This window comes from Galleria mellonella, unplaced genomic scaffold (assembly GCF_026898425.1).
Source record: "Galleria mellonella isolate WM207_F2 unplaced genomic scaffold, CSIRO_AGI_GalMel_v1 utg905, whole genome shotgun sequence".
NCBI classification, from domain to species: domain Eukaryota; kingdom Metazoa; phylum Arthropoda; class Insecta; order Lepidoptera; family Pyralidae; genus Galleria; species Galleria mellonella.
Genome location: NW_026442174.1, coordinates 1656554 through 1675845, shown reverse-complemented (window position 1 = coordinate 1675845; position 19292 = coordinate 1656554). Strand labels below are relative to the sequence as shown.

Genomic DNA, 19292 nt, shown 5'->3' with positions numbered 1-19292 from the left:
TAATCTCGCCTGCGCTAACGGCATACGCTGGCGGGTCACCAGTGAGGAATGATAGGTGAAATTGAAATAGCAGGTCAATTAGCCCATCGTGATGAATACATTTGGAATTCAACACGATGGTCACCAGGGAGGGGCAGGTCGACCAGGTTGGATATATTGCCAGCAATAGGGACCTTCCTCCCAGTATTAGAAGGCAACAAACAAACTTACTTTTATATTTATAATATAAATATAAAAGTAAGATTTGGTCCAGGGTCTATTGTTAGCAACAGAGACCAGAGGTAATTTATCCGAAATGATTGACATTTCCGTTACTATTAATCCCCTCCCCCCTTATCCTCCGCCCCGCTACAGTCTTGGAGTGTTACGATATTATATACACAGTTACAGTTACGTTTGTAATTATGTAATACCTGATAGTCACGACAACCGCCTACAGGTAGACGGACAAATAAACAATGAACGCGGGGGGCGCCGACCGATCGAACCCGGGACTTTATTTACGCAAAACTACGTATCCACCTATGAGAACGTCACGCCATATCGATTCCTAGAGTTGCCATACATCATATAAACACTTCTTCTAAAAATAACAAACTATTTATTTCAGTACTTAAAGCGAAATTTCCATTGATAGTTTGCTGTCGTCGGACGTACGGCGCGCCCACAAACAATTTACATCATTGCGCGCCGACCTCGCGGGTCAAGTTATTGATATAGTTTATACTATGATGTAACTCGTATAACGAAACGAGTACTTTTATTCTGTACCTACACTACACGTGGGTACGTTTGTATTATCCGGCTTTAAGAATGGACGACATGTTGATCCACGTTTTTATTGAAAAAAAAATCACTGTGATATATATTACATAAGATTTATAATCATTCACCATCATATATTGTGAATGTGAATAACCTATGCATTTCTAAGTATTTACTTAGAAAAAGGTTCCGTAGCCGAAAAATATTGAATTTTCTACCCAGTGGCGTAATTATACCATTTGGGGCAAATGCTTTTAATGGGGCCCTATCAGTAAAAAAAAAATACTTTTCAAATAAAATAAAATATTCAGGTACAAAGTAAAAAATAAAAGTCAAGACTCGCCACCTCTTGAGCCGGGGCCCTTTTGGGTCGGGGGCCCGTGGCATTTTGCCAGCCCTGCCACCCTATTGTTACGCCACTGTTTCTACCAGTAGATATTAAGCAACTATCTTACCTAACCTTTGCGTAGTGTAACCTCCACAAAAGATTGACTTTAAACTTTAGTTATACCCTAAAAATCTTGTATTAAGTAGAGTAGCTTTCAATAAATAAATAGATAAGTACTATGCATGTCTACGTCTAATTATTGTAATCACTATAAAAACATAGGTATGAAGAGTTTATAAAAAATATTAAACAACCTCCCTATTGATGTTATGTATTACGCGCGACGATCTTGAACGATTTTTCTTTATATAAGAAAGTCACTCATTCATACAAGATATTACATACGTGTACAAGACTTGCGTCAAGTACAAAAACCAAATTATAGCTCTGTAACAAGATATATATTTACATATGATTACCTAATAAGTAATCTTTGTATAAATAAATCTGAAATCGTAATGTGAACAATTATCTAACAGATACGTACGTAGATAGCTACCTACTGTAGATGTCTAAAAATATAGTAATTAAAAACGAAGGGCATTAATATAAGTTATCTATATTTGATATATTAATAAAGATCTTGCATGTTTTGTTATAAAAATGCATTATAAAATATACTTACTAGATTCTTTTTACTAAGTATATTTTGAAGGCATTTCACTTAAGGGAAATAGACTCGATTGAAATGTCAAATAGAAAGAAATACTTAACATATTTTTTTATTACTTAAATTGTAGGTATACAGACCAAATATACATAATAATAGTTTTATAAATTTAGAAAAGAACTTTCATACAATTTACAATAGGCAACATGCCAATTTGTAGAGTATCTTTATTTATAATTGCTTGCCAATTACTTAAGAACAACAATGTAAAATTATGCAATTTAGATATTTAACAAAATCTCAATTTGTAAATAGCCCAATACAAAAATTGTTTGGATATATGATTTATTCCCCTCTAAGTACATTACTATCTCCATGAGTTTTTATTATAAAGGCCACATAATAATGAATTAACTTTTCCATATATAGATTTAAACTTACACTAAAAAAGTACAATTAAATTCATAGGCTAATTCAACAAGATCACTGTATATTAATAAAGCAAATAAACTTCTTATATGAACTAAAACTGCATTTGAGATACATAATAAAAAGACATTTTACAGTAAACAAAACATAGTGTCTTTTGAGAAGATAATCTAAAACTAAATATTATCAGATAACTCCATCTTCACTAAGAGTGGCAGGTATTCCATTAAAATACTATAAAAGTATTAATTAAAAATAAAAATCCCCAACACAATTAGATATTTATCACACATGTATAAATTTGTTTAGGTGCACAATTTCTGAGAACACTTTTACATTGTGATTTAAAAAAAAAGTAATTTCTATGAAATATTTTTTTAATCACAAATGTCTCAACTAGCACATTTAAGCCTACAAACAAAAATGTATGAATTGAAAACTCAAACAGATAACTACTTTTTTGTGTTGGAGGTTAAAAACAACAGTAAATTTATCTAGATACTAATAATAAATGCTTAGTTACAGATAGGAAAGTATATTTCATTCAAAATATGGCAAAATTGGATATTATGTTGATTCCATTTCCTTAAAAATATATTTAATGAAATAATATAAAAAAAAAATTACATCTTTTTAATTTGTTCAATTCCTTTGTCTATTGCCCAAATCTATTAATTACAAAATAAATTTATTGCAAGTTTTATGTTTTTTGAGTATCTTTTCTTACTACCTTCAAAACATTAACATAATGTAACATAAGCAGTTCATATGTTACAACACAAGGAGCACTGCAGTAAAACAACCTGGCAATGAAAATGAGAATATAAAATTCATTTCAATTCAAACAAAATTAATTACTTATTATAAGTTGGAGTTACAAATTCAAAAAAATATAATTCATTACCTTTTGCAAAATTAAGTAGTTACATGAAATGTCTAATTATATTTAAATATAAATTTATTTCATTTAGCATACTCCTAACACTCCATTACAACAATGTGTCACATTTCTCATTTGTGTTAATCTTTCATTAGTACCTTTTATTAAACATAAACAATTCTACAAACTAAGTAAAATAAAAATATAAAAACTAATATGGAACATTAGAGAAGAGATATGATACAGATTCCCCATTGTGTGTACGCCTCACAGCCTCTGCTAACATCATTGACACATCAATACACTGGATCTTGGGGCACTCCTGCATGTGCCTTTCTTGAGGAATCGTATTTGTTACCACAACTGCTTCTAAACATGCGTTATTGATCCTCGAAATCGCTGGCCCCGAAAATATGCCATGTGTAAGAATAGCATACACTTTTACAGCACCTGCTTCAATTAGCTTTTCTGCAGCATGACATATAGTGCCACATGTATCTGCCATATCATCAACCAGAATTGCTGTGCGGTCCTTCACATCACCAACCAACACCATACAAGCCACCTCATTGGCCTTTTTCCTTTCTTTATGAATGAGAGCAAATTCTACATTCAAACGATCTGCAATGGATGTAACCCTTTTAGCACCACCAGCATCTGGAGACACTACAATACTAGTTTTCCAGTCAGGAATGTTTTCTTTTATCCATTTCAACACAGCTGGTTCAGCAAAGAGGTTATCCACAGGTATATCGAAAAATCCTTGTATTTGGGAAGCATGAAGATCCATAGTGATGATATGGTCAGCACCAGACACCGAGAGAATATTGGCGACGAGTTTAGCTGTAATTGGAGCTCTACTCTTATCTTTTTTGTCCTGACGCGCGTAAGGGAAACAAGGTATGACGGCGGTCACTCGCGACGCTGATGCAATTTTGCAGGCATTTATCATAATTAAAAGCTCCATCAAATTATCGTTGATTTCACCACTGCCACTCTGAACTATGTAGACATCTTCACCGCGCACGGATTCGCCGATTTCGACGCATGTTTCCATGTTGCTAAATTTTTTTGTCACCACCTTTCCTAAATCAATGCCGAGGCGATCCACGATTTTCTGTGCCAAGTCCGGGTGTGAACTTCCACTGAAAACTTTGATGTTCGGCATCCTGGTAGTTAGAGGTAGTGCGTGGTTGTCTAATTTATTCACTACGTCCTCGAGGTTTACCGTTGATTTCATTCGCACGAGAGACCGACACTAAACAACCTCTCTACCGTCAACAACGTAATGTGCGACGATAGCAACAAGATGAACTATTTAATAAAATTATCAATGACTTTATCACAAATCAGTGGCTCTGACAACGTGGGCTGAGGACCGCCGCGTAGCGACGTAACTTAAATACGCATCACACTTCACGCGCGTTTCTTCACCTTGCCTCGGTAACAAGAGTTGCAAGTTTTTTTATTGAAATTGAATAGAATTCCCTCGCTCGTAATTATGTAGATTCGCATTTAAGTTAAGTATTGCCAGATAAAATATACTGGAATTCATCAAAAATTGAACCCCGTGTAACTTAAATTCGCCTAAATATTTTTTACTGTAATATAGCCTATTCTACCCCCCTTCACACATACTCTTGAAAAACTGATTTCAGTTGTGACAAAACTAATTATTTTTAATTAAAAACTAAACTGCCGAACGAATTTTGATATAATTTCCATGAAACATTTTATATTTTTATACACATACTTATAAATTAAGTATGTACATAAAAAATATAAAATCATATAAAAAAAATAATTTTCCAAATCAGTTTATTACTGACGAAGTTATGAAGTAATAACCAAAAAAATGTAAATGAATTGAAAAGCTTTTTGAAACCAGTACAGCCATATATAAATATTTTTAATAACAAAACTTGAAGGGGAGAAGCGACTATTACTAATGTGTTATATTCCGTGACTCCGCCCACGTGAATCGATACATAAAGTATCTTATGTGCTAAGTTAGAATATAACCTACCCGTGTATCAAATTTCATTAAAATCTGTTTAGTAGTTTTTTCATGAAATAATAAACATCGATTCATCCATCATTACAAACTTTCGCATACGCCACCTATTTGCCACCATTTCTAGCAATAATGGTATTTCGTAGAAACCATTATTTTGTGATTCATTATGATGAGCCAACTGATCTGATTTTATCGTCACCCACCATATTTTAGTTCCACTGGTGTCTGCTCGACATATATTGATATTAAATCTTACGTTGGCCACCAAACAATTTTGTAGTAGACATGGCCCACCTGGTACCTTCTTGAAATATGCCTAAGGTTACCATTAAATATGTCAAATCAGATCCACAAGAATTAACCACGATAATTTCGAACCACGCGGAATAGGACCTAATAGAGTATATTGTTAGCAATGGGGCTGTTAGACTCCATTATTAACAATCCCTTCCTCTCTAAAAACATATTCTATAGTATTTTTTTTGTTAGGAGTATGAGTTATGGATATATTTGTGTCTTATCTATAATGATGTCGTTATTAAGCATCTTATTTGCTGTAACTTTTTATTCTGCATAATATATCTATTTTCAAATTTAATATTGCTTTTTGTTCTCTACTTTAATACTCTCTCTACGCCGAACACCTACCAATTAATCATTATACTTAAATAGCCTGTCGCAGTCTGTTGAAAGTCTTTCTAATCTGTGCTACAGAACACCTTTGCTCTATTACATCTGTGCTATTTATTTTGACATTTAAGGATTTTGAAATATTTATTTCCATTTCAGTTAAAGTTTTTGATTCTTTTTCTTTTTTATTTTGATAAATTATATACCTATATGTTGTAACCTACTACAATGTTGATTCGTTTAATTTTAAAGTGAAGTATATTTTAAAACCTTTTTAAAAATGGAGAAAAAAATAAATGGATTACCTGAAAATGTTGAGAAGTCTAATCATGGTCAACAAAAGCTTATTCGCTGTATGGACTGGCTGCATAAACAAAACAGCCTAGAGCCAAAAAAACAATTTCAGCAGAATAAAAATGATATACAGTTCATAATACAAACAAATGCAGACAGGAAGAACTTTCTATTGTCGGTGGCCGAAGACGAAGCAACTGTCCCCGCAGGAGTGAATGAGCCCGCTGCCGAACCTAAGAATGTGGTATGTTAATTTTAAGTTTTCTAATCTTTTCAAACCACCATTATTATTTCACAATTGGGAATTTCCAACGACCACCGCTTGCTTTGTTTTTTTACTTGTTATTCTTGTTTTTATTTCCATTTGTGATTTCCATTTATGTATGTGTTAATATGGGTATCTCTTAATTTGGCTACTGTTTAGAAATTTGCTAGTTGTTGCAATGATAATTTGCTATATTATATTCAATATATAATCTAGTCTAAATATACATGTTATCTAAGGTCTGGCAAGAAAGATTTGCAGATAGGCTGAGAGGTAATTTAGTATCATTATGTAATTAGAGAATATATCCAAACAGCTTGATAATCAAATTAATTATTCAAAAAGGAACACAGTACAGAAAAATAAACTTATAAATAGCTAACAAATACAGTGGATTTTTTTTATTACCACCTTCGATGTAGTGGCTATTTAGCTATAGCAATATTAAATCTAAGTCCCATGAATTTGGAGCATTCTTTAGTATAAAATTCATGTGACTATAATGATTTTGGATGTAACACCAAGTTTGGGTGTAGCAACTGTTTTTAATGAATAATTTGTAGTAATTTCTTAGAAATCCCATGCAGTTATTGTAGCTAGAGTAGGCTGTTAAAGACACAAGGAGCCTTCTTTTGTTTACATCCACACAGATGGTCAGCAACTGTGGTGACATTTATCCTTTGTTTATAGATATGTATTAGCTAGGTAGGTAGGTACATACTTAGTGTATGTTTGAGATTTAATTTATGGTTCAACTACAAATTGATATTCTGAGTAGCAAGTGTGTTTAGTAAGCTTTCGAATATGTATAGCTCCTAGATTCCTTTGCCTGTAATAGCTTCCAGATAAAACATTAAAATTACAGTGATCCCTTTATCATTGTTATACCTGAAATCCACTGTATATGAATGTTCTATTCAGTATATGTATTTTATGGTTACTTTGATTAATTTAGAAAGATGAGTTATTAAGTGTTCATATCAAAGTTTACTGAAGTATGGAAATGTCAAAAACATCAATTAATTTTCCAACATTATAAGACAATTATTAATAGGTATAGGTTATATGTCTATTCTCTAAATGTAATATGGTCTGTACTATTTGTTTTGTAGAGATGTATATTTCCAATGGCTCAGTTATAACTGACTATATTAATAAATAAAAATTATTTTATAGACAAATACAGTATACTAAGACAAAAATGGTGGGCAACATATTAACCTAGTGTTTGTAAAAATGTGCTGGTTCTTGTTATTATATATTATTATTTATATTATTTGTAAGTAAAATTGCCATCTGTTGACTTGCTGTATTATATATATTTTGTTCTATGTCAATTGTTTATCAATTTTCTTTTTTTTTTTTTTATAAACAACTACAATTGTCATTCTAATTTTAATTTTTTAGTAAACCAACAATTTATTGCATTACATGCATAAACATAGATGTGATTCTATACTATCCATCCATTGAACATAAATACTCATCTTCACATGGGGCCTCCAGGCCTCAGTTTTATTTATTTATTATCTAATTAAAAATAATGTGAATTGCTTATTTGAAAAAAAAAGTATTGGTATTGAACTTTTATTTAATGGAAAGAAAAGTCTTTAATTAATTTTTCATTATTATTATTATATAAACACAATATAAGAGTTTATTTTTCTATTTGAATAAATACATGGTAATGTATTATATGTAAATTGTTTACATGGTAATTAGTAAATATTTTTGTCTATAATTTGTACTTTCAGTTTTTATGGTTAATTGTAAAATCAATTTTAATAATAAAATTATTGTTTTTTTATTAATGGTAGCAGATGAAACAAAATAATTTTAATCTATCTAATCAGTGATATGTACTTCTGCAAAATAACTTTAGTAAAAAATAAAAAATAAATCAATAATGGTAAAATTGTGCCATGAATTGTTACAATAACCTTTATTAATATGTTTATCCTGGTAAGGTTATTGACACCTCAGATACAGTATGTTTCCATTCTAGTTGTTCTTATTCTAGTGTCACAAACATTATTTGTATGCTGAGATATATGTATATATATATAAAGAATTAATATATTAGTAAAAATTATCAAACATGTTCATGGAGCTCACAGATATGAATGATGAGGTAATGATTGCCATTTTGCATTTTTTTTTATGGATGATAATGAATGCACTAAGGTATACACTGGCAAGGCACCAGTGAGCAAAGATAGGTGATGATTACAGCAGGTCAGTTAGTCCATCGTGACAAATTTCACTAGAATTAATCACGATGGTTTCCAGGGGGAACCATGTGGAGGTCGACCTAATAGGATGTATAGCGGGCAATGGGTCAATTAGATCCAATTACTAACAATCCCTTTTCCCCCTGCTATTTTCCATTAGGTTTGTTTACCATATTAAATATTGTAAAAAATAATATGATTCTTAATAAATATTATATATATTATGTTTCCAGCCATTACATAAATTACGTGTGGAGAACCTGAAGTTAGAGTGTGAGTGGCAGGCTTGTCAGTGGCACACTAGCAACTATGATATGTTCCAGAAACACATTAAAGGTCACATTTCAAAGGTGCATGTCATAGAAAATGATGGAGGTGGTAAGTGAATTTTATTCATTACTATGATTTCAACAAAATGACCCGATTGATTGGTTGGGATAAATAGTTGCCTAAATATATAATAGTGTGTGTGCTATACTGAATTTTATGAATGATTACTTGATTGGACAGGATGGACAGAATATTGATTAAGAGGTAACAAACAAATAAATTAACATTTATAATCTTTGTCCAAGATTGGACCACTTTTATACATTTCTGTTTATGGATTTAAATTTTATTATTTTTTCTATCATCATCATCATATCAGCCTTTAACTGTTTTTTAGCTGTACACAGTGGACTTTGGAGATGATTTAAGAGGGACTTTGTTGCCCATCGTTCGCCCTCCTTTAGTCGCCTCTTACGACACCCACGGGAAAGGAAGGGGTGGCCTATTCTATGCCGGGACCACATGGCGAACTTTTTTTCTAGAATGTGTCATTTTTCTATTGTTTGATCTTTCACTGTTCGTTTCACCTTTCCATATATACTGCTGCTATCCATTGTTTTCCTATCTTCATTTCTAACCTTATTAACAATAAATTTAGTAGGATTTGTGCAGGTTCATTGAATGGTCTAGGGGAATTAAAATATTTTGCAACTTTTTTCTTGGTTTTTATATTCATAAATATATTTTCTTGTTGCTTACTCTAGGAAACTGGAACTGGGCAGTAGAAACTTACTGGAATATGTTCTACCACAGGGAAACTTTATGTAAAAGTCATTTGCTTTGATATCTTTGTCTTGTTCATATTTCTGCCCTAAAATAGTTGTGTTTACATAACTGTGTTTCAGTTTGCAGGGTGGGATATAGCATTGAAATTAAAGAGTACAGAGGCATAACATCTTAGACCGGGGGGAAAAGGATTGTTAGTAATGGAGACTGAGAATCCCATTGCTAGCAATATACCCAACCAGGTCGACCTCGCTGTTCTCCCTGGAAACTATCATGGTTGATTTCTGATAAATTCATCATGATGGGCTAACTGGCCTGTTTTCATTCTCATCTATCACCCTTTACTGGTGCTCCGCCAGCGTATCCCGTTAACGCAGGCGAGGTTACCATACCATTTTCACCGATCAAAAAAAAAAAAAACATTTTAGACCTCAGGAATGATAACTCGTGAAGGTACATCATAGGCATATGACAAAGTATACTGTGTTATATGCATTAGTATTGTTCATATCTATAGACGAGTTACCACTTTCCATCAAATGGGTCGTCAGCTTGTTTGCCATTTTAATTCGAAATTAATGGATCTACGCAAATAGTTTTGTTTTTCTTTAAATTACGACTTTTTTTTTATATTATTTTAATTAAACTATTTTTATTTTTAAATATATTTTCAGTGGAATTTGTTTGTCTGTGGGATGTGTGTGGTCACAAAACATCAGATTTGGAGGAAATGACCCGGCACGTCAACTTTCATGCTTATCATGCTCGTTTGCTTGCTATCGGCTTCAATGCCCGTGCCACACTGAAATTATTGAGTTGCAAGAAGGATTCCACCAAGAGGAATCAGTTGCCACCATTGAAGAGCAAGCATTGCTGCATGTGGATTGATTGCAATTGCACTTTTAATGCTATACAGGTATTGTATATTTTATAATGTCACCTAGAGCAGCTAGGAAGAGATTGAGAGAGAGAGTGTGTAAGAGACACTATACTGTGCTTTGAAAGCATCCTCAGCTACAAAGTACTTACTCCAGATAGGTACCTGATACCTGGGCACCAGTGAGAAATGATAAGTGAGGATAAAAGCGGGTCAGTTAGCTCATCGTGATAAATACACCTGGAATTTAGCACGCTGGTTTCCAAGGGGTACCACATGGAGGTAGACCTCGTTGGGTATTTTGATAGTGAAGGGGCCCTTAATGTCTAATATTAACAACAAAGAATCCTCCCCCCCCCCCCCCCCCAACTTCTATCTTTGTCAAACCATCAAGTTATGGTACTCCCTTCTGGGATCTGTGTTTCCTGCAGATTAACTTAGATTTCTGAAGGGAAAAGGATTTTTAGTTGGTTTAACTGCCCCCCCCCCTTGTTAGCAAAGTAGCAGTTCCCCCTGGAAACTATCGTGCTTAATGTTGAATTTGTTATGACTACGGCTAGCTGACTTACTTCATTTTCACCTATCGTTTCTCACTGGTGTCCCGCCAGTGTGTATCGATAGCGCAAGTGGAGTCACTATTTAATTTTCATTTATTAAAAAAAACGGGGATTTTTTAAGAGCCATATTAGCCCTCAATCTCCGAGTGTAATTTTGTTCACGCACAAACTCTATAGAAGGTCGTGGAACTTCTAGTAGTAACAGTGGCAGTCAGGCATTGAGTGTTAGCACACACATACTAATGGCAGCGGAATTAAACGAAATAATTGTAATGAAATAACCAGTGATATGTACTTCAACAAGATAACACCTAGCAAAGTAAAATATTTTCTAAGCCATTTGTGATTGCTTTGCAGGATTTTTTCGATCACATGAGGTTGCATGTGAATCGCTGTGAAACATTCGTGTGCTCGTGGGCGGGATGCGGAGCCAAGTTTCCTCGTAGGGTGCTCCTACAGATGCACGTCAGGTCGCACTCGGGAGAGAAGATTATAGCCTGCTACCACTGCGGACAACGTTTCTCATGTAACAGAAAGTTAAGCGATCATCTGAGACGACAGGTATTATGACTTTTTAATGATTTTATGAATAAGAAAGAAGGGCTATTTATTAATTTATTTATTTTAAAAGGGTTGTAACTGTTTGAGTAAATACAGATATTAATTTTAATCGATATATAAGGCTTGCATTTTGCATTTACACCAATTACAGATGCACACAACATTTTCTTAAAACATAGATTTCACATTAATAACAATTGATACTAACAAAACAATTAAAAAAAAATATGACATACAAGTGACAGTGACAAGATAAGAATACCAGAGGGAGACTTTGTACAAAAGTCGATTGCTTGGGTACCTCTGTCCCATTCGTGTTTCAACCGTGAAGCAGCTGTGTTTGCATGGCTGTGTTTCGGTTTGAAGGGTGGGATATGGCGTGAATTTACTGGGTACAGAGGAATAACACTTGAGTCCTCAGGAATGGCAACACATGGGGGGTATCATGGGCGAAACAGTATACTCTGTTATGTCCATGGTATTGCTCATGTCTATAGGCAACGGTGACCACTTTCCATTAGGTGGACCGTCAGCTTGTTTGCCATTCTAAATTGTATAAAAAACAAAAAAACTAAAGTAGAATTATTAAAACAATTATTAAAGTTATTGAAACAGTGTACACAGAATCAGGTAATAATACTTCATTATAAAATTCATGGTAAATATTATGGGAGAATTTTTAATATTTTATTCCTGAATGCTTTGGGAAACAGCATATTGGATTATTGTTCTATAAGGATTAGATTGCCAATGAGCAGATTAGATAAAGAAAAAAAAAGAATCCCTTGGAATGGTCGTAAAATATATTAAGATTGAGAGACTTATTACAGGTATTGTATTTATTGATTAACCTCGAGCCAGAGGTATGCAATTGCAAATTAGTTTTGTGTCTGGGGATTTTAAAGATGGCTATGCATTTGTTACGGGCATTTAATTTAAGAGCACGTTCTAGTAGCCCTTGGCACATTGATGATTCATTAACTTAGGCTATGGATAAATTGAGGGAGGGAGTCAGTGGATGCAGGTGGCTTAGGATCGTTCTTTATGGCAGTCTATGGGGGAGGACTGTGTCCAGCAGTGGACATGATAATGGCTGAAATGATGGTGATGATGTACAAATTGAGCATAGTATTCTATTTTTGTAGAGATGCCTAGAATACATGTTGTGCTACATGTAGAATACTTGATAATATTGAATGTATAATCTGATACTGTAGTTATTTATTTATTTATTTAAAGGAACACCAACAGCATATTGTATTATAACACATATTATATAAAATTAAACAAACAAACAAAAATAAAAAAAAAAACAAACTTTAAATATAATACAATATTAATGCACATGCCTATTAAAGGTATTCACAGCATTTGTTTTAAAATAATTATACAGTGCTAGAAAATGAATTAACAATTATAATGAATTAAATAACACTAGACTACAAATATTTTAAATGTTGCGTTGTTAGTTATAGAAATATACATGTAACCTAAGTTGTGAGCAATATCAGTAAATACGATATAAATTAATTAAGTTATTATATATATATATATATATATATATATATATATATATATATATATATATATATATATATATATATATATATATATATATATATATAATTAGAGATATATATATCTTTATATATATAGATTATTAGAGTACATTATTACATTATTGTGTTTTAGCAATTTATTCATGTAGAAATTCGAACTATCATGCATTATATCGATTTCAAGTAATTTGGAATTAATTTTATTGTATGACGATGAAATCCTGGCCAGAGGTTGATGCAGTCCTAGGTTTGTTCTGTAGCGCGGTAAACTGAATGCTCTAGTTATAGAGTGTCGAAGATAATTTAGAATTGTATGTATAAACATGAAATGTGTAATGATGTGGTTGAAACTGGTAGAACGTGTACCCGAACTCGGGGTACCGGTGCTCGGCGTGCGGCGCGTGGTGCGCGACCGAGTACCTGGTGCGCGAGCACGCGCGGCAGCACGTGTCGGCGTACGCGTGCGCGCTGTGCGACATGTCGGCGCCGTCGCCGGCCGCGCTCGCGCACCACGTGCGCTACCGGCACCTGCGCGGGCCCGGCGCGCGCGCGCACGCCTGCCCGCACTGCCCCTACAGGTACCGTTGCCACTTACCACTAACGGACTCGTCGGGGCCGGGGGGTTGTTAGTAACGGAGACTGCAACTTTTTTCTTGGTTTTTATATTCATAAATATATTTTTCTCAAACATGCTTGGAATTATGAGCATTATTTTGACAACCTTCTTCGAGATAAATCAAAATTGCCGTACTGGCCATATATATGCGTGCAGCGATAAATTATTATGTAAACTCATATCTGTCCTGTAATTTAAAAATGGAATGACCTTTTACTTTGAAACATGGCTACCAAAGAGGTAATTAGTAAAAGGTTCTATTTAAATTTCGAACTGGCTTGCAAATAGAAAGCTGTTTATTGAAAAAAAAAAAATAAAGGAACATCATGGCGCGCGAAAAATTGTTATTGTTCGTTATTCGTCATTGATCTTAAAAAGTAAAATTTGTTTTTGATTTCCGCGCATTGTTTGAGAAAAGTACTATACAAGCCTTGGCCACAACTAGGCATTTAAAAACTCACGTATGTTTGCCACGGCTGCGTCATCTGCTTTGATATCTTTTCTTGTTCGTCCATCAATGCCTCAGTTTACGCTGTGTTTCGCTGCAGTAATGTACTATTGAAATTGTTGCTTACTCTTAGGAAACTGGGTAGTAGAAACTTACTGGAATATGTTCTACCACAGGGAAACTTTATGTAAAAGTCATCTTTGCTTTGATGTCTTTGTCTTGTTCATATTTCTGCCCTAAAATAGTTGTGTTTACATAGCTGTGTTTCAGTTTACTGTACTAAATCAACGAATGTATATATTTGCTACTTTTAAATCCCTTTAATTTCCTATCTTCTGTTTTGCTACCCACAATCATATATTTTATATACCGCTATACTACTTACAAGTCAACGAACCAAAAACTACCAAAATTCCTCCAAACATATTTCATTTCTTTCCAAAGTTTCAAGTATAAACATTTTTTTTACTAATATTTCTTTTATTAATATTTTCCAGAGCGGTGACGAAATGGGATCTACAGAAACACATACCAACACACACGCATAAGAAACGGAAACGGCCCAAATCAAAGAAGTCTTCAGACATTGAAAAGTCTTCGGAGATTGATAGGTCATCAGATGTAGACAGTGATAAAGATCCGTCTGAAGAAGAGAACTCCGATTTAGAAGTACAGAAGAATGATAAGCCGAAGAAGAAGTACGCGTGTCACATGTGCCCGGAGAAGAATATGAAAATATTCTCCAGAGGGACAAGGTTGACCACACATTTGGTCAATGTTCATGGCGCACAATGGCCGTTTGGGCATAGCCGATTTAGGTAAATAATTATTTTATTAATCAATCAACATTTTTAAAAGCTTAATAACTCTTCTCTATTCAAAAATTTACCACAAATGTTTTTCAAAAAATTAATAAGGTTAACAAGATTTTTATTAAGAGGAAGACAGAAAGAAACACATGGATAGATAAATTTAATTGAATATATTGTACATCGCCCTCTAAGCACAGGGGTGTTATGGTTGAGAGTAAAGTAGGATAGACAACAGATAAACAAAGTAATAAATGTGAATACATTATATAATACAGAATAATAATATTAATAATATTTATTAATTTATATGTTTTTGTACATTCATTTATAAATTATAGGTTATAACAAAAATGCACATAGTTGGACTTATCCCTTTTTTTATTTATTTATTTATTAAATACAAAAAAAAAAATTACAACAGCGAGTACATTGGACCCCGCACTAGGAGAACCTGTATCGCGGGAGTCCATATGAGATTACCAAGACACGGTGATTTACAAATATAAATTAAATTCAAAGAGATTTCTTCCAATCAATCTTGAGAATCCAAAAGGAGAAAGTTATTTTTGTAATTACATCCAAAAAACTCGGTGTGCTCAATAGAGCGAAGCATTACTTCACGCCGGATCAGCGATTAATGCTTTACAAATCGCAAATCCGGCCCCATATGGAGTATTGCTGTCACTTATGGGCGGGAGCACCTAGATACCAGCTTGAACCTCTGGTATTGCAGGCGTTCATAGGCTACGGTAACCGCTTACCATCAGGTGGGCCGTATGCTTGTTTGCCACCTCAGTGGTATAAAAAAAAAAAAAAATTACATGTAAATTATATGTTGGCAACACTGAAATACAAACAGAATTTCTTATTTATATAAATGTTTGTGTTGTTCAGATATTGATTTTGCAATCTCTGGAAAGTCTAAGATTATCACATTAAAGTCAGATTTTTTCCTGTATTTAGACGATTATATTTTTATTATTTAAAGCCCTAAATTATTTTTGATATTGTGCAATTGTTTTTTACAGATATCAAATAAGCGAAGACGGCATGTACAGGTTAACAACGACTAGATACGAGTTTTTGGAGGTTTCCAAAAAAATTGTCGACGGCTATAGCTGGCCTAAAGGATCTCTCAACAATGAATTCGAGTTCGATTTGAAACAAGTCTCCGAAGCCACGGAGACTACGCCTAAGAAATTCGAAATTGTTTTGAAAAATGCCAATGGGGAAGATGGTGAAACGGAGGTGAAGGAAGAATCAGAGACAAAGGTTAAAGACAATGAGGAAGCCTGTAGTAATGCAGTCGAAATTACAATGTGTGATGTGGATGAACATGGAAATATAATAAGTTCAGAAGTAATCAACTCACATAAAATATAAGGTACATTTATGTGAATAATATATTTTTTTATTAAACTTAGAACGGCAAACAAACTGGCGGCCCACCTGATGGAAAGTGGTAACCATCGCCTATAGACATGAGCAGCATCATGGACATAACAGAGTATACTGTTTCGCCCATGATACCCCCATGCGTTGTCATTCCTGAGGACTCGGGTGTTATTCCTCTGTACCCTGTAAATTCACTGCCATATCCCACCCTTCAAACCGTAACACAGCCATGCAAACACAACTGCTTCACGGTAGAAACACGAATGGGACAGAGGTGCCCAAGCAAATGACTTTTGTATAATCTCCCTCTGGTATATACTACTATTACATATATATACATTAGAATTCTATGTAGGATAAGCTCGCAGCAGCAGAAATCAGATAGATAGATACTCTTTATTGTTTCCTCCAAAAGATCAATAGTAAACTTATTATAGATACAAACAATTACAAGAAATGATCATAGTGAGAAAACAATGGGTGTCCTTATAGCTAGAAGTGATCTCTTCCAGGCAATTAGTATTCAGGCATTCTCTATAATCTCTCGGTGCAAGAATTGTCGTTCCCTATGCTTTTATTATAGTCAATTTTAAACCATCCCATTTTTAGTACACATTATTAATAAGAATTTTTGGGTTTTTACATGATTTATTTTATGGTGAACGCAATATTTACCTCATTCAACATTTCGACTAGGTTTTTTTTTAAATGGATTTATAATGGTTTGGTAACCCTGCCTGCGTTATCGGTATACGCTGGCAGAGCACCAGTGAGGGATGATAGGTGACGATGAAAGCAGGTCAGGTAGCCCACCGTGACGAATTCCATTAGAATTAACCACGACGGCTTCCAGGGGGAATCACGTGGAGGTCGACCTGATAGGGTGTATTGCTGGCGATGTGTCAGTTAGACATTACTAACAATCCCTTTCCTCCTTTCGACTAGGTTGCCCTAGCTGTGGTTACGAGCAGGTCGGAGTACAGCAATTTTATTCCCGATAGATGGCAGTAATTTCTTCAACTACTATTACTGGATTGCCTTAAGTTTACTTGCTGATGACTCTTGACTGATGGTGCTTAAAATCGTGTTATCTGGAGAAATCAAGTTAATAAACTCACACTTGTCAACTTGTCATTTGAATTTACTGTTGATTCGTTACTGTTACCGTTATTGTGCATATATCGTCATAGTCGTAGAATACTGACAGATCTGACAAATATTACATATATAGATCCGTTAGTATTCTGCGACTATGGCCATATGTACAACGTGAAATACTGACAGAATAATTAATATGCCTGCAAAAAGGCGTAACACGTTTGTTTTTAATAAAATTAAATTTATATATCAAAAATCTCGTATCACGGAGTTCGTGGTCGTACTCCTCTGATATGGCTAGACCAATTTTTATGAAATTTTTCATTCATATTTGGTAGGTATAAGAATAGGTTTTAATGGATTATTTAATGGAGGATGCTTTTGTACCTAAATTATATGGCAGAACATTTTCTCTAGATAAGACCTTATCAGTCTGAACATAAGCCTCTCCCTTGGGGGGTTTTGCCGGTAGTTGCCACGCTTGGTAGGCAGTTAAGCGACTGCGGTTGTCAATCCAATGATTAGATATGTTTTAAGAGGGACGTTGCTGCCAATCTCTTGCCCGCCCTTAGTCTGCTCTTACGACAATCATGGGAAAAGAAAGGGTGGTTTATGCTGGGACCACACGACCATTAAAGGTTATAATTACTTAATAATAATTTATTAAAATAATCAACTAAATTACTTCACTACGTTAATACATCATCTATTCCTAAAGATTTCTCAAAGCTCGCGAGTTGTATTATTTTTTGTTTGGCAAGTATTCGTTTTAGGATTGCTAATGCCAAGTTATGGCCTGTAGCCATTATGAAATACATTGGTCCATTCCATATTGTTGTACCATATGGTACTTTGTTGTCGGATATATTTTTAAGTAGAATTAGGGATATTTCTTTTATGTCGATGACTTTAATGGAATCTTTCTATGTATAATGTTAACCAGGCACAAAAGTGAGGACTTTCAAGAGAAATCATAAAAGACTATCGTAACGGATATTTATGTGAATTTTTAAGATTACATATATATATTTTTATTTTAGAAATAAGTATCATATCTTTTACTTATGTAGATAAAAATGAATTCATAAACGCTATAGCATATATTCGTATGTAAATTTGGATCCCCTTACCTTATCACTTACTTAACAAGGTATTATTTTGGGACAGGCTGCACACTGGCATAGGGTTTTATTTTGATGTCATGTTTTGCATGGATTCTATCTTGTGGGGGGGAGGTAGGGGTCCGAGGCGGGGGGGGGGAGTAGAGTAAATAATCTACAAGAAACTCAATGCTCAATGGTATGGTAATACATATTCTTATGCTGTTACGAAATTGTATAAAATTAAAGAATATCCCATGATTGTAATTATATAAAGTAAAATATTTTGGTCATTTATTATTTTTATGTTGAACAAAATTATATTATGTAATCCTGTAATAAGTTTTTGTTTTTTGTGTTATATTAAAATTTACTTTTTTTTTATTTATCACTTAAATGTCCCGGCTGATTCCAACTATGCAGTGCTGTTAATTAGTAAAATCTTAAAGATTTTTTTTAAATAATAGATTATGTGACAATTATTGTTCTTGGCTTTATATCTGTATGTTTGATACTCGTTTTTTTTTTAAGAATAAAATATAATTGTGAAGTGATATACTTGTTTGTGATCAATTTATTGTGTAAATAACAAGTACTAGTTTTATTTTGTAATGTAACATTTCTTGAACCTGTGAATAAAATTGGATTCTGTGATTTTTATATACGATTTTTATTATTAGATAGATACTCTTTATTGTTTCCTT

General features: G+C 33.6%; 2 protein-coding genes across 2 annotated transcripts; one reads left to right on the top strand and one right to left on the bottom strand.

Annotated features, from left to right (window-relative positions):
- Positions 1 to 3243: 3243 nt before the first annotated feature.
- LOC113513339 (ribose-phosphate pyrophosphokinase 2) lies at positions 3244 to 4596 on the bottom strand. The gene has a single exon (XM_026897331.3). The coding sequence runs from the start codon at positions 4310 to 4312 to the stop codon at positions 3284 to 3286; it is 1029 nt and encodes a 342-aa protein (XP_026753132.1). The 5' UTR covers positions 4313 to 4596; the 3' UTR covers positions 3244 to 3283.
- Positions 4597 to 5826: 1230 nt separating this feature from the next.
- On the top strand, positions 5827 to 17517 carry LOC113513338 (histone H4 transcription factor). The gene is made up of 8 exons (XM_026897330.3): positions 5827 to 6257; positions 8743 to 8887; positions 10240 to 10481; positions 11357 to 11560; positions 13477 to 13697; positions 14681 to 15001; positions 16024 to 16379; positions 17336 to 17517. Exons 1-7 carry the CDS (start codon positions 6000 to 6002, stop codon positions 16376 to 16378), a joined length of 1746 nt encoding a protein of 581 aa, XP_026753131.2. The 5' UTR covers positions 5827 to 5999; the 3' UTR covers position 16379; positions 17336 to 17517.
- The last annotated feature ends 1775 nt before the right edge of the window (positions 17518 to 19292 follow it).